General features: G+C 45.5%; 1 protein-coding gene across 5 annotated transcripts in view; it reads right to left on the bottom strand.

Moving 5' to 3' along the window:
- AGTPBP1 (ATP/GTP binding carboxypeptidase 1) overlaps nt 1-14,499 on the bottom strand; it is a 198,390-nt gene that overhangs the window by 77,347 nt on the left and 106,544 nt on the right. For all 5 annotated transcript variants that reach the window (XM_088470094.1, XM_088470093.1, XM_088470092.1 and 2 more), the window contains 4 exons: nt 13,496-13,533; nt 12,489-12,697; nt 3,228-3,405; nt 785-882 (listed from right to left, as the gene is read on the bottom strand). In XM_088470094.1, coding sequence (XP_088326220.1) covers nt 785-882; nt 3,228-3,405; nt 12,489-12,697; nt 13,496-13,533 — 523 coding nt within the window. The remainder of the gene's footprint in view (nt 1-784; nt 883-3,227; nt 3,406-12,488; nt 12,698-13,495; nt 13,534-14,499) is intronic.

Below are 14,499 nucleotides of genomic sequence, written 5' to 3'. Positions count from 1 at the left end.
GTATCATTAGGGGGGCTGTCCAAAGGGTTCTGAAAGAAATTCTCAAATCTTTACCCCAAAATAGAAATGAAAAAAAAAAACAACCTTTCACCTGCCCTAGACAGGAAAAAGTTCTCTCTACTTTTTAGGCGAAAATCGGCTGTTTTTTCGGCGCATTGACGAAATCGGCTGCACAATAGGCAGATCGGTTGGCCAATTTCGCCTCTAATTGAATTCCTCCCTAAGTCGCATTTACGTAAAAAAAAAAAAAAAAGAGAAGATGCAAAAAAGATGCGCGGCGCTAGCAGTCTCACAGGACCTGGAGCGCAGAGAGGGGCTATTTTGCAGGACTGCAGCTAATTTGTGTAAGAACACATCTGTATGAGACAACATGTAATACAGTGCAATGCAGACAAAGGAAATAATTTAATAGAGTGCACTACATACAAGGCACAACATTCAACATACAGTATATTGCAAACATGGGACAGTATCCAATTACTGCATAAAGGGAAACCATATAATGTAGTATACTGCACACAAGGCACAGTCTCTGAATAAAGTATACTACTGATAAAGGACTACATCTAAATACAGTATAATGCAAGTGCAGCAATCAGCAAACAAGGGTCTGTAATTAATGCTGTGTATTGTGTGCAGCAATCCAATGTAGTAAATTACATGCAGGACACAGCATGAAAGTAGCACATCGCAGACAAGGGGCAGAATCTAATGCAGAATACTGTGTACAGGGGCAGCATCTCATGTAAATACAACGCCAACAAAGAGAACCATGATGTCTTACCTTAAACACTTGCTCATTATCATCTTCATTTTCAGCTTCCACTTCTGCATCTGCCTCAGTGTCGTCATTGTCATCACTCTCGTCCACGACATCATCCACTACATGAAAAGTTCTTTGTTAGATGGCTAAACATTATATCCAGTTCCATAAAAGATGGAGTGTTGGGTTTCCCATCAATCACTTAGGTTACTTTTTAAGTTCATTGTACATACAATCAGTGTCATTTATTAGACTGGTGTTTGCCAAATCCAGTCCTCAGGGAAACCCAATAGTAATTGTTTCCTCGTCTTCCCAGAGAAGCACAAGTGAAATAAACTGAACCACCTATGGAACTTTTCAAATGTGGCAGTAATGAATACACCGGTGTTCCAGCAAGGAGACCTGGAAAACATGCACTGTTAGTGTGTCTCGAGGACTGGATTTGGGAAACCCTGTATTAGACATTTTGTGAATCATTATAAAGTTTATATATACTGTACTTTAGCAAAGCATCTGTTCCCCTGCTTGACCATAAAATACCATTAGATAGGTTTGGACATCAGTGGTACCTAAAGCAGTATGCGGTCACCATGCCGACAGTCATAATGGTGACAACAGAATTATGAAATGTGAAATGCCGACATTCTGCAGAATGCCGACATTAGGGTTAGGCTAAGGGTAGGTGTATGTTTAGTGTACCAGAACTTTGCATCACCTGACACTGCCAGACCTAGAAGACACAGCTGCATCACCGATACTGAATGTAGATAAGTGATCACAGCACCACCGGGACCCACTGTTTTGTTAACATTCTCATGTCGACATAATGAATGTGGACAAAACATACCAAACCGTCTAAAGCTTATGTTACATCATGTAGACACAGGCCCAAGTAATAATGCTTTCAGGGTTCCTGCCATACCACTTGGAAGTCAATGCAGCCCCGCAGTGCCCCTTGGTATGTCAGCCAAGTTCACCCCAGCTCATTAATTGCCAATACAGACAACAAGAAAAACATATAACCCTCCAACGACAAAGAAACAAGATATGACCATGCAGCAGGCTGCTGAGGTTACAGATGGACCATCATTCTCATTGATCAATTCATTCTTAAATCTGCAATACATAAAAAATACAATGGACACCAGGAATACTTGAGTCTGTTGCAGATTCTCACTTAAAGTGATTTTCTGTGTTTTTCTTCACAACTTATGATTATCCATATGAAATTGAAAATTAAGAACAATTAAAGGTACTGATTATACTCAGAATATGTTTCTGGGACTATCCAGGTACCTTAAAAACAAATGTGAAAGAGATAAACTATGGTTCTAATTTTAAAACCTCTCCTCACTTCCATAAATAATGTACTTACTGTACCTGGCTGCTATTGTTGTCAGGAATGATTGGTATTGTTTATGGGTTAACAATGGTGGTTATGATTGTCACTACTGGTGAATCTGGATTTTATGTACATATTGAATGCTGACCTTTATACTGGCTTATTACAGTGTGCAGGAGGAAATGCTCTCTTTTGCAAGCACCTATTTAAGCGTGTAAGTTGATTGAGCAACTTGCAGGTCCTTGTAGTGCCATACTGAAGAGTTTGGGGGTAAGTTAGCTTTCATATTAAAAACTAAATGAATGTATGACTAATATAAGGGCTCTTATTGTCTAGCGTTAAGACCACTATATGGGCCTTATCATAAATTTACAAATGTCTGTAAAAGGTGTCATTTTATCAATATATAGAAGGCTGGCCTCTTTACTGACTTATTGCAGTGTGCTGGGGCAAATTGTTTTGCTGGCTTCATGTGGATTACATACTACAGAGGATTGTTTGCCCTCATTGTGTCTGTCTCCCAAAGCTTGAATTAGAAAGACACATACCAGTTATCAAAGGCTTGTAGTCATTATATCAACATTCAGAATGACGACATTGTCTTGGGGCAGATTTAATTAACCATGGGGTTTACACCACAGGTGCTTGTAGCGTCAGGCTTTTGACGCCCCAAGCTATTCAATTACAAGCCCATTTGTATGTGCGTTAACCCATAGATTCCGGGTTAAGGGCCCGAAGCTATGGAGTTACTCCGCATGGTAAGTACCAGAGGGTGCAGTTAATGCGGATGTCTCCTCACAGCTCCTAAGAATGTGAGGAAATGTCTGCGATAAGTGCATTCACTGGGGCTTACCGTGTGGGGTAATGGCAGTAATTGAATAACTCAGGGAAGAGCTGAAGTCGCATGGTAGGCCCTGCAGCTAATTGAATCTGCCCCATAATGTAGACAGTACATGTCATTGTTAGCTTTAGGGTTTAAATACTGTAAAAAGGCAATGTCAACATGCATCATCATATGCACTGTTAGGTCACCAGTAAAAAGCCAAACTGTATACCCTATGAAAGCTTTCCCAGCAAGTACATTATATGCTAGTGAATGGAAAAAGAGTCCATGCCATTTACCTTCAGGGGGAATGCTGAAAATCTGAGCCACAGGCCCACTTGTAGGTTCAACAGGCAGTTGAAAATGAAAAGCACTTTTGATGGTAGGTAATGGAAGGCGGTTCTTGGGAAAGCATTTTCTCATTATCAGACTAGATGTATTCACAAGTGAATCTAACGTTCTAACAGCTTGGCAATCCTATAAATACAAAATAAAAATACAAAGTAAAAAACATTGTAGGCCTACTACAATAACACCCAACTAACCCAATCTGCATAACACAAGCATATTGCCTTAGAGTCATTTTAATTCAGTTAATTGCACTCATCCAAGCCAATTTTTGGAACCATGTGCCAGCCATTAATTTACTAAGAATCGTGTCGGGTCAAGATGTCAATCACGGGTGTGTGTGTGTCTATTTTTTACAACTTGCAAATTTACTAAAGGCAAACTCGGGTAAGATCTTTAAACTCTCTACAAAACACAGGTGAAATGCTTTGGCCAGGAGACCCGGTGAAAGGGTCCCCCTGCTGTAGCATTACACTCTGACTAGTTTGAACCCCATGCCATTTTTCCCCCATATTTTTAAAACCAAAACCGTCTCACAGAGCCCAGTGCTGGTTCATAAAATACGGGGGAACCCCTACGCATTTTGTCCCCCATAGTTTTAGAACTAGGACTGGCTCACAAAGCCTGGGGGTGGTTATGATTTTTGAGGGGAATACTACACTGTTTTTTCTAATTATTACACTTTAAAGAAAAATAAAAAATACACACAAGCAGCCTGCACATATCTAACTGATATGTGCAGGCTACATGTTTAGGAGTGTTGGGCTACAGGGAACAAGGGCAGGAAACGTATACACCATCGAAAATATGAGATATGGTAAGAACTTACCCTTGTTATCTCTATTTCTACGAAGTCCATAGGGTTCCACAGGATACCTTGGGTATAGGTGTGACGTCAGTCGCTGGGCACCATAGAGTTAAGCTTTTCAGCCTCCCAGGATGCACTAGGGTCCCCCTCCTATACCCCGCCCCCGAGCCAAGGCACCTCAGTTAGTTATCAAGCCATAGGCCGGAGGAGGAGAAGGAAGAGAGAGAAAAAAGATCTGGACACATACAAGAATCACATTCTCACCAGAGGGAGACGGAAAACCGGTGACCAGAGCAAAGCCCATCTGCAGCACAGGTGCGACAGGGCGGGAGTCCTTTGGAACCCTATGGACTTCGTAGAAATAGAGATAACAAGGGTAAGTTCTTACCATATCTCATATTTTCTACTTCAGGGTCCATAGGGTATCCACAGGATACCTTGGGGATGTCCCAAAGCAGTATCCTTTAAGGGTGGGGACGCTCCTGTGCAGAAAGGAGAATCCGCCGCCCGAAGGAAGCATCCGGAGAGGCGAAGGTGTCAAACCTGTAATACCTCACGAAGGTATGGACAGAGGACCACGTAGCAGCCTTGCAGATCTGAATTGCCGAGGCACCACGTCGAGCTGCCCACGAAGGACCCACAGACCTAGTGGAATGAGCCTTCAGAGAAGGAGGGACCGGTAGGCCTTCATGAAGATAAGCTTCAGAAATAGCCATACGGATCCAGGCTGCCAAAGTTTGCTTTGAAGCAGGCCAACCCTTTTTACGGAAGCCATAGAGGACAAACAAAGCGTCCGACTTCCTAAACGAAGAAGTGCGGTCAACATAAGTCCTTAAGGCCCGCACAACATCCAAAGAGGCCTCACCCACGGAAAGACCCGGTGAGTTAAAGGCCGGAACAACTATTTCCTCGTTAACATGAAACTGGGAAACAACTTTGGGAAGAAACTCGGGCCGAGTGCGGAGCACTGCCCTGTTCCCATAAAAAACCAAGAAAGGGGGTCTACAAGAAAGAGCCCCTAACTCAGAAACACGTCTGGCCGAAGCAATGGCCAGAAGGAAAACAGTCTTAGCTGTTAGCCATTTAAGATCCACTGAGCCCAGTGGTTCAAACGGCGGTCCTTGGAGAGCCCTCAGGACCACAGCCAAATCCCAAGGCGCCACAGGTGGAACAAAGGGCGGCTGAATGCGGAGAACACCCTGCATAAAGGTGCGCACATCCGGGATTGTAGCAATCCTACGGTGAAACCAGACAGATAGGGCCGAAACCTGTACCTTCAAAGAAGCAAGGCGAAGCCCATGATCTAGTCCCGCTTGCAGGAAGGCGAGAATCCGAGACAGACGAAACTCCCGCGGTGCATAACCTCTCGGTCGACACCACTGGAAGAACGTATGCCACACGCGATGGTATATCCTCGCGGAAGACGGTTTCCGAGCTCGTAACATGGTACGCACCACAGAGCTGGAAAACCCCCGGGACCTCAGCATGGCCGTCTCAACAGCCACGCCGTCAAAGACAGCCGAGTCAGGTCCGGGTGAAGGCAAGGACCCTGAGACAGAAGGTCCGGTCGTAGCGGCAACCGCAGAGGACTGTCCACGGACAGACCCTGAAGGTCTGAGAACCAGTGCCGTCTGGGCCACGCGGGAGCTATCAACAGGAGCGTCCCACCTTCCTGTTTGAATTTCCGGATTACTCGTGGAAGAAGGGAGACCGGAGGGAACAGGTATGCGAACCGGAACGTCCACCGGACAGACAGAGCATCCACCAGAGACGCCCCTTCGTCTCTTGTGCGAGACCCGTACACCGGCAACTTGTTGTTGTGCCGGGACGCCATGAGGTCGATTTCTGGAAGACCCCACCTGTCCACCAGTAGTTGAAAAACGTCCGGGTGCAGGGACCATTCCCCCGGATAAACGTCCTGGCGACTTAGAAAGTCCGCCTCCCAATTTAGCACTCCCGGGATGAAGACCGCTGATATGGCCGGAAGATTGCGCTCCGCCCAAACCAGGATCCGAGAGACCTCTACGAGAGCCGCCCGACTGCGAGTTCCTCCTTGCCTGTTTATGTAGGCCACGGTGGTAGCGTTGTCCGACTGGACCTGCACCGGGCGACCCTGGAGAAACCGCTGTGCCTGCTGGAGAGCATTGAAGACCGCACAGAGTTCCAAGATATTTATTGGAAGCTCCGCTTCTGTCGGCGTCCACCTGCCCTGGAACAAGTGTGGACCCGAAACTGCTCCCCAGCCCCGAAGACTGGCGTCCGTTGTCAACAGGACCCAATTTGGAACCCAGAACGGACGTCCCTTGTTGAGGTGGGTCGTCTGTAACCACCACGCAAGGGACAGGCGAACCTCCTGGGTGAGCACAATCGTCTGGGACTTCAGAGACTGAGGCAGCCCGTTCCACTTGGACAGGATCAGGTGCTGCAGAGGTCTGGAGTGAAACTGGGCGTATTCCACCATGTCGAACACCGACACCATGGAGCCCAGTAACCTCATCGCCGAGTGTAAGGACACCCGGCGGCTGTGCAGGCAACTGCGCACCCTTGACTGTAAAGCAGAGATCTTGTCCTCCGTCACGAAGATCCTTTGCTGTCCCGAGTCCAATAAGGCTCCAAGATGCAGAATCCTCAGAGACGGGATTAGAGTGGACTTCTGCCAGTTGATTAGCCAGCCGTGCCGTTGCAGCAGTGCAATGGTCAGGTCCAAGTGGCGTAACAGGAGCTCTGGAGATATTGCCACCAATAACAGGTCGTCCAAATACGGCAACATGCGGACTCCCTGCAGCCGCAGAGAAGCCGCCATGACCGCCATCACCTTGGTGATAACACGTGGTGCTGTTGCCAGGCCAAAAGGTAACGCCCGAAACTGGAAGTGGTCGCTGCGGATTGCAAACCTGAGGAACTGTTGATGGCGCAAAAGAATAGGGACATGCAGGGAAGCGTCCTGTATGTCCAATGACACCAAGTAGTCCCCAGGTTCCAGCGTCAGAATGATGGACCGTAGGGTCTCCATCCGAAACTTCGGGACCCGCAAAGACTTGTTGAGTGCTTTGAGGTTGAGAATCGGACGATATGACCCATTGGGTTTCTGTACCAAAAATAGATTTGAATAGAAACCCTGGCCCCTCTGGGAGAATGGAACAGCCACTATAACTCCAGCCTGGAGCATAGTGTGCAATACCTTCCGCAGCTCCGTAGCCTTGTTCCGGTCTGATGGGAGACCCGTGGTGAAGAAGCGAGCCGGGGGTCTGTGCCGGAAGGAGAGGGCGTATCCGTGGGAAACCACCTCCAGAACCCAAGTGTCTGTCGTAGTGGTCGACCAACACTGGGCGAACTGTAGCAGGCGGCCTCCCACCCTGGGATCCCCCAAAGGGAGGCCCGGACCGTCAGGCCGCAGGCTTGTCATCTGGCTTGGGGGCCGGACGTCTGGTACTCCATGCCTGCTTCCGGGGCTTGACTGATTTCTTAGGGCCAGCCTGTCGAGGAAACGACTGTGGTTTGGGCCTGCCCTGGGCCCTAGATGACAGAAAGGACGATGGTCCCGAACCAGAAGGAGCAGCGGCCGACGGGAGACAAGCAGATTTGGCTGCCGCCAGCGTGGCCACAATCTTATCCAGATCCGGACCGAAGAGAACTTCTCCGGTAAACGGCAACGCTTCCAGACCTTTCTTGGAATCTGCGTCCGCCTTCCAGGATCGCAGCCACAAGGTGCGACGAGCAGCTACCGCTGCTGAAGAAATTCTAGACACCAGAGTACTAATGTCTAGAGCCGCCTCGTTGATGTAGGTGGCCGAATCACGGAGATTGCCAATCAACTCCGCCTGTTCGGCCGGACAGTCGGATTCAAAAGAAGCCTCTAATGAATCCGCCCAGCGCTCCATCGCTCTGGCAACCCAGCAAATGGCCATAGCCGGCCGTGCTGCCCCCCCTGCAAGGGAATAAGCGGACTTCAGGCAGATTTCTACCTTGCGGTCCGTAGCATCCTTAAGGGAGGACATGGATGGCATCGGCAATGTGGCACTACGGACAAGACGGGTCACGTGAGAATCCACCTGTGGAGGGGATTCCCACTTAGCAAAATAATTATCCGCGAACGGATAAGCCACCGCCAGGCGTCTCTGCGGCTGGTATCTTTTGCCAGGTTGTTTCCACGCCTCCTCTAAATGGTCCACCAACTGACCCGAAAGAGGAAAGACTGTGGCATCGCCCTTCACATCTTTGAAAAAGGCATACTTAGATTTAGCCGCTGGGGGAACTTCGTCCTCAATCACCAAGGCTGTGCGGACCGCCCGAATAAGTCCAGGAATATATACTTTGGACTTAGCATCAGCGTCTTTAGTATGGAGAGGTTCCTGATCGTAAGGATCCAGAATCTCCCCATCATCAGACGTCCCTTCGTCATCCTCATAAGGAGCGGACAGAGACGCCACCGGCCTTTTATGAGGCCCGCATCACAGACTCCCCTTGCAACACATCCGACAAGTGCTGTACAGAACTCGTCAGGGAGTTAACCCACGCTGGCTCCTGAGAACCCGGGAGCGGGGAAATAGGGAGACTGTGGGGTACCACCAATTGTCGTGGGAACCCCTGCATGGGTGACGACACCAAAGACTGCTGGGACAAACCCATCGGAGTAAACGCGGGCTGCGGAGCTAACTGGCCCACTAAAGCTGTTAACGCCTGAGCGAAACAAGCCCAGGGCGGCTCCTGTACCGGTGCTGTAACCGTAATAGGCCGCGCCATGGACAAACACTGCCGGCAAAGGCCCTCCGCGCTACCCTCCCCCTCCGCTAACGGTACTTTGCACGTGGTACACTGTAGCCGGAGGGGAAAATCACTTTCAGACATGATGGCACCACGTATGTGACCTCTCTCACCAATTAAGTATTAAATAGGCGAGAGACCACCCTGCAACACCGCACCGCAAGGGCTTTAGCAGAAGAACAGGGACAGTAATAAAGCTGACAGTTTAGTAGAAGAAAAGTTACAGGCAGCGCTAGCACAGTCATATACAATGCAGAGAAATAACAATTCCTGCACTAACAGCGCTGATCACTCAACTACACAGACACAGGGCCTGGTAGGACACAGCGCTGCATACACAGACCTGAGCCACAGCGGAGGAGAGGTATGCGGGGGGACCCAGACCACGATGCTTCCGTCCAGCGCTTCCAGCAGCGTTCACCATGCGTTCTGGAGAAGATGGCCGCCGAGGAGCAGAGAGGAGGCTGGCCTGGGGGAGGAGCGCTGCCACAGGACCAGTCGGCAGCATGCAGAGAGGGCTGTGTGCAGCGGGGGAGGCGCCGGCTGTGAGACAGGGAAGGCGCGCACCCCTGGCATGCATTTAACCCCTGGGACGCCGCAGCGCTACCGCTCTGCTGCGGTCCGCTGTCCCAGGGGGTAGTGGAAAGCGCAGGTTGGTCGCCTGGCTCCACGCTGCAGCCTGTCCCCAGGGAGCCCCCTGCCTGGGGACTTAGGACCATGTGACCAGCGGGGACCCACCGCGGGACCCCGCTGCTTACCTTTGTCCCCCTTGGATCCGGCCATGGTCCGGAACATCTGGGGTCACCGCTAGCTGTGACCCCAGATGCTCACCAGCATCCCCGGATCGGTACCGGCGTTCTGGTACCGGCGGGGGTGTAGGGAAGACAGCATGGACGTCAGGACTGACTGTCCATGCTGTACATCCAGATGTGCAGCCACAGCTGCACTGAAGAAAGCTTCAGGGGCTCTTCTAGCCCCCCACTCCGACAGGTGCACCTCGACGCCGGCCGGGCACCAAACTAAACTGGGGTGCCTTGGCTCGGGGGCGGGGTATAGGAGGGGTACCCTAGTGCATCCTGGGAGGCTGAAAAGCTTAACTCTATGGTGCCCAGCGACTGACGTCACACCTATACCCAAGGTATCCTGTGGATACCCTATGGACCCTGAAGTAGAAAAATACAATTCAGAAAAACACAATTCTTTGTAAGTTTTGAGTATTATAGCTGTCAAAAGTCACTCGTGTTCCTGCGATGCTGTGCATGTTTAAACTCAAGCAATCTCGGACCAGACACGATTCTTAGTAAATTTACCCCTAACTGTGAAGTCCCCAATCCTCCATTTGCACGATTTAATGTTTTGTATTAATAAAATTTACTGCCAGATGTAAAAATAATATACCAACTACAGTAAAACAAGGATTCAAAGTTCCCTTTGATTTCACAGTAAACTGGGTATTCATTTTAATACTGCACGAGGTGATCTCCATATCTAAATATGTTTCATCTTCAATGGCCATCGTACTTCACGAACACCTTTAAAATTAGTAATGTGACATCACTGTCTCCTTAGTTATGTTTTACAGCACAATTTTACACCATGATGGCAGCATGCAGGAGTAGTAGTCAGGCTGAACATATTATAGTTACATACGAGGCACTTCAGAGGGGGGCTGAGTTTTATCAGGCCCAAGTAAGAATGACACTATTATTATTCCCAATCCAAACATTTCTTGTCTCTATGAAAAAAAAACAACTTATTTTTATAGACAGAAACTACATCAGAATGGAAATCAATTAATTCTTTCTATAATCAATGTAATTCTGAGATTCTTCAAATCATATGATATTTTCTAAATAAAATCCTCAGAAGTATTACAATTTCATTAACCTGTAATCATTTTATATGATTTATGGAATTAAATGTCTGTATTTTATGCAGGTGAAACTAAAAGGAAACATACAAGTTCATGTATAGTTAAGGTGGGTACGCACCTAAACAATATATTTGCAGATCGACTGATCTGCAAATATATCTGCAGTCTGTGCAGAACATATGTTCTGCATACAGACTGCCCGATCCGTCATGACTTACATCACAGTTGGGCGGGCATTTACATGGTGAATGAGCTGTCAATCACCACGGCCCGTGCAGATATATTGGGCATCGGCTGTGCAGCACAGCCTACACGATATATTTGTGAACAACGTCGCTCACAGAAATATCGCTGGTACGCACTGGTCAAAGCAGACAAGATACAGGGGTCAATCCATTTAGGTGCGAATGCGAGTTGCTATATTTTCTTCTAATTCGCATAGCGAATTCATTTTGCAAACCAATTAGCAACTCACACTGAATTCGCATTTTTTCATGCGCACCTACCTGAGGGTGAGAGATGGAAAATAAAATCTTTATTTTAAGGTTAAAATGTCGGGACACTGTGCTGAACCCCTTGGTCACCCCCCCTAATATCTAATTTGGCAAATGGAAGTTTCCAGTTAGCTTAATTAGTCCAATAATTACATGTCATTTTTGGGGGTAAAAAAAAAATGTGGTCCTCAAATTACCCCAAAATCAACTTTTCCGTTAGTTTAGGCAACCCAATTTTAATTACAATAATTTTAAAATTGAGAAATATTTTTTTTTATCATTTTTCAAGGAGCCCCCCAAAAACCACAAAATCACTTTTTTATCCAACTTTTTTTTTACATTTTTTTGTTTAATTCGTTTGAGAGTAAACAAAAAGAGTTAGTTTTTTATAATTTTCTTGCATTTTTTTTTTTTTTTTTAAAAAGCACAAATCAGCCATTTGACAACCTACAGTACATGCCTAATGCCCACAAACAGCCTTCTATATGGTCCTGCTAATGAAATTATCCATTTTGGGTGGTCCAGGATGGTCTCCCCACTTTTTCATGCACTTCTCTCAAATCTCATTTGGCAGTCAATTCGCACCCCTCCACTATGAGTAGTGCGAATAAGTATTTTTATTAGGATTGGAGAATTCTCAGGAGCGCGCATCGATGCGAAGTCTGCGAGTTTCAAGAAACAAACTCGCTGCTCGCAATTCGCACCTAAGTCGATTGACCCTATAGTGACCGATCGATTGATCGGCCAATATATCTGCCAGTGTGTACCCAGCATAAGTCAATTATGTTTCCAAGTAATTGAATGTAAATTAAACAGGTGGTTTTTTTTATTGTTTGCAATTGAATTTAAGAACAAACACTGCACCCTGTGAAAATGAAAACTAATGGGGATTTTTAATCAAACTTGTATTTTCATTGCTATATATACTTCAGATTTCATTGAATGCCATTTCTGCCCACTGAAAGTATAGTTTCAATTACTTTTGGTTACAGTTTCCATGGTGATGTACCTTTACATTTGTATAAGGCTTTGTGTTTACCTTGTATACATTACTGGTTCATTACTAATTGGACATCAATGTACCGATGATGTATACACAAATGTTAACTGCATTATTTGCTTTTGGGCTTAGTAGACCACCAAAAAGATTACCCCTGTTATGACTGTAGATTATAAATAAAACATGCACACCGAGGGATAAGCAGCGAGGCCACTGATGATGGTCAATGTTACAGTCTGTGAGAGTTCAGGAGGATTTCTGAGAAACATTTACCTGTGAGGTGTTGTACAAAATCTTCATACCATTGGCGTCAATGAATGCTTTTCTACCCAATTTGATGTTTGTAATACTTTTAAGGCACTGCAGAATGCCTTTGCGGATCAACATGTGTCTGTGCCGGGTGTCATGGCGATGCCAGTCTACATAAATTGTTAAGAGCCCTTGAACATATCCCCGATCTACAGCTTTTCTGGCATTCGTTTCTACAAATGAATGAAGAAAAAGTAAAATAAACAAATGAAATGCCATTAGTAAACTGAAGAGTTTGCAATCTGACCTTCCACGTGCATGGCCAAATGGGTCACCGATAGGCTTGCTCCATTGCCATGCCAAATAGCAGGAATACAAAGTGTGTGTACGCCTTTAGCACAAGAGAGCAATATTTCACTAATAAACATTGTTAGTCAGAACACTCACTTTCTCTTAGGTCCAGAGAACACAGAACTCAACAAACAATGATCAACTGTCAGAATATTACATGACCATTAGTACCTATGAAAAATATGGCCACTGGGCAAACAAATATTCATAGTAAACACTGGAGGGATCATAGGTGGAACTAGATAGGACTTTACAATGAATGTGGTGTATACAGGGGTCACAGACCTCAAAGGGTTCAACTATCGCTATTGTATTATTTTTGTACTGCATTCACCTTGCAAAGATCACACTTCAAGTTGAACGTACATAGGAGTGTAAGGGGCACATGGGTGCACAAGACCATAGAGTAACATACAGATATTTGAATTCACCGGAAAGTTAATTCCATTAATAAAATACAGAAACTCAAGGCTAATATAAACAAGCAGAACTTCTGTTACTTTAAATGTTTATAAAGTACAGGCAACAATTTTTATACTAAATGTAAGAAATGAAATGCAAACATCTAAACAAGAAAATGGCTCCTAACACAATGGGTATTATAATGAATTAAAAGGGAGGATGCAAACAAAAGAAAAGAAGAATGAAACCCTGCATAACACAGGCAAAAAAAGACTTACTTGATTTTAGCAAAGCAGCGAGGGTATCTAAGGAGACCCTGCAGAAACAGGACAAGAATACTAGCTGAGCAATAACATACATAATAAAGTGAACTGTCATTAGCACATAACATACCTCTTCAGTCATTGTTTGTTTGCATGTTATACATTTATATGAACTGAAACTGAATGTCACAAAGAAAGACTATACCAAGTTAATGAAAACAGTTATTTTAGAAGTGTTAAAAAAAAAAAAAAACTACAAAATGGGCTTTATTGCAGGTTTATAATTAAAGATGTCATCTTTGCTGAAGTATGTGAAAATGAGCTGTACATACTAAAAAGAAAATCTTTCACCATAACAAATGATTTGCTTTGAATGCCTGAGAATATACGAGTGAATATTAACGAGACTTAATTGGATCGAGTCCTTTGTCCTAGATTGATAACAAATCTTCAAGTCCGAGTCCTAGAGAGCAGTAATTAACGGCATATCTCAATTACAGCCAGAAGCTCGAAGCTTAGCTATATAGGACTAATAATGTCTGCTTCTGAGTGAGCATTACCCCCACCATTTTTTTTATTTAATTTTTTTTTACTTAGAATGGCTCTCACCAGTGTATGACGTGAGATAGCGGAAATTAGACAGGGTAAGCAGCCCATTCCGAAACACAAATGCTCAGATCTATATACTGTCACAATAGTATTTTCTAGCAAATGTTACATCGGTCTTTTAGTTCATTCAAAAAGTTCTCCCTTTATGACAAACTGTTTAATTTTTACTGTTATATGAATAATAAATATGAGCTGGAATAAGGGCAGCCTGAAGTATCAATCAAAGTACAGTATACTGGATACTATAGGTTATGTAGAATGTCCAATTTCCTCTAGGGGGAGCACAACACCAGTGTAATACTGTATTCCAACTACACGTCAGAAAACTGGTTTAACAATAAGAAAATAATACTTCGACAAAATAAACTGAGAGGGCATATTAAGCACAATTCATGGTTGTGCTGCTGTCT

Source organism: Taudactylus pleione, unplaced genomic scaffold, assembly GCF_031769625.1.
Source record: "Taudactylus pleione unplaced genomic scaffold, aTauple2 ptg000095l, whole genome shotgun sequence".
NCBI lineage: Eukaryota > Metazoa > Chordata > Amphibia > Anura > Myobatrachidae > Taudactylus > Taudactylus pleione.
The sequence above is the reverse complement of the archived record's forward strand: the minus strand, read 5'-3'. Positions and strand labels throughout refer to the sequence as shown.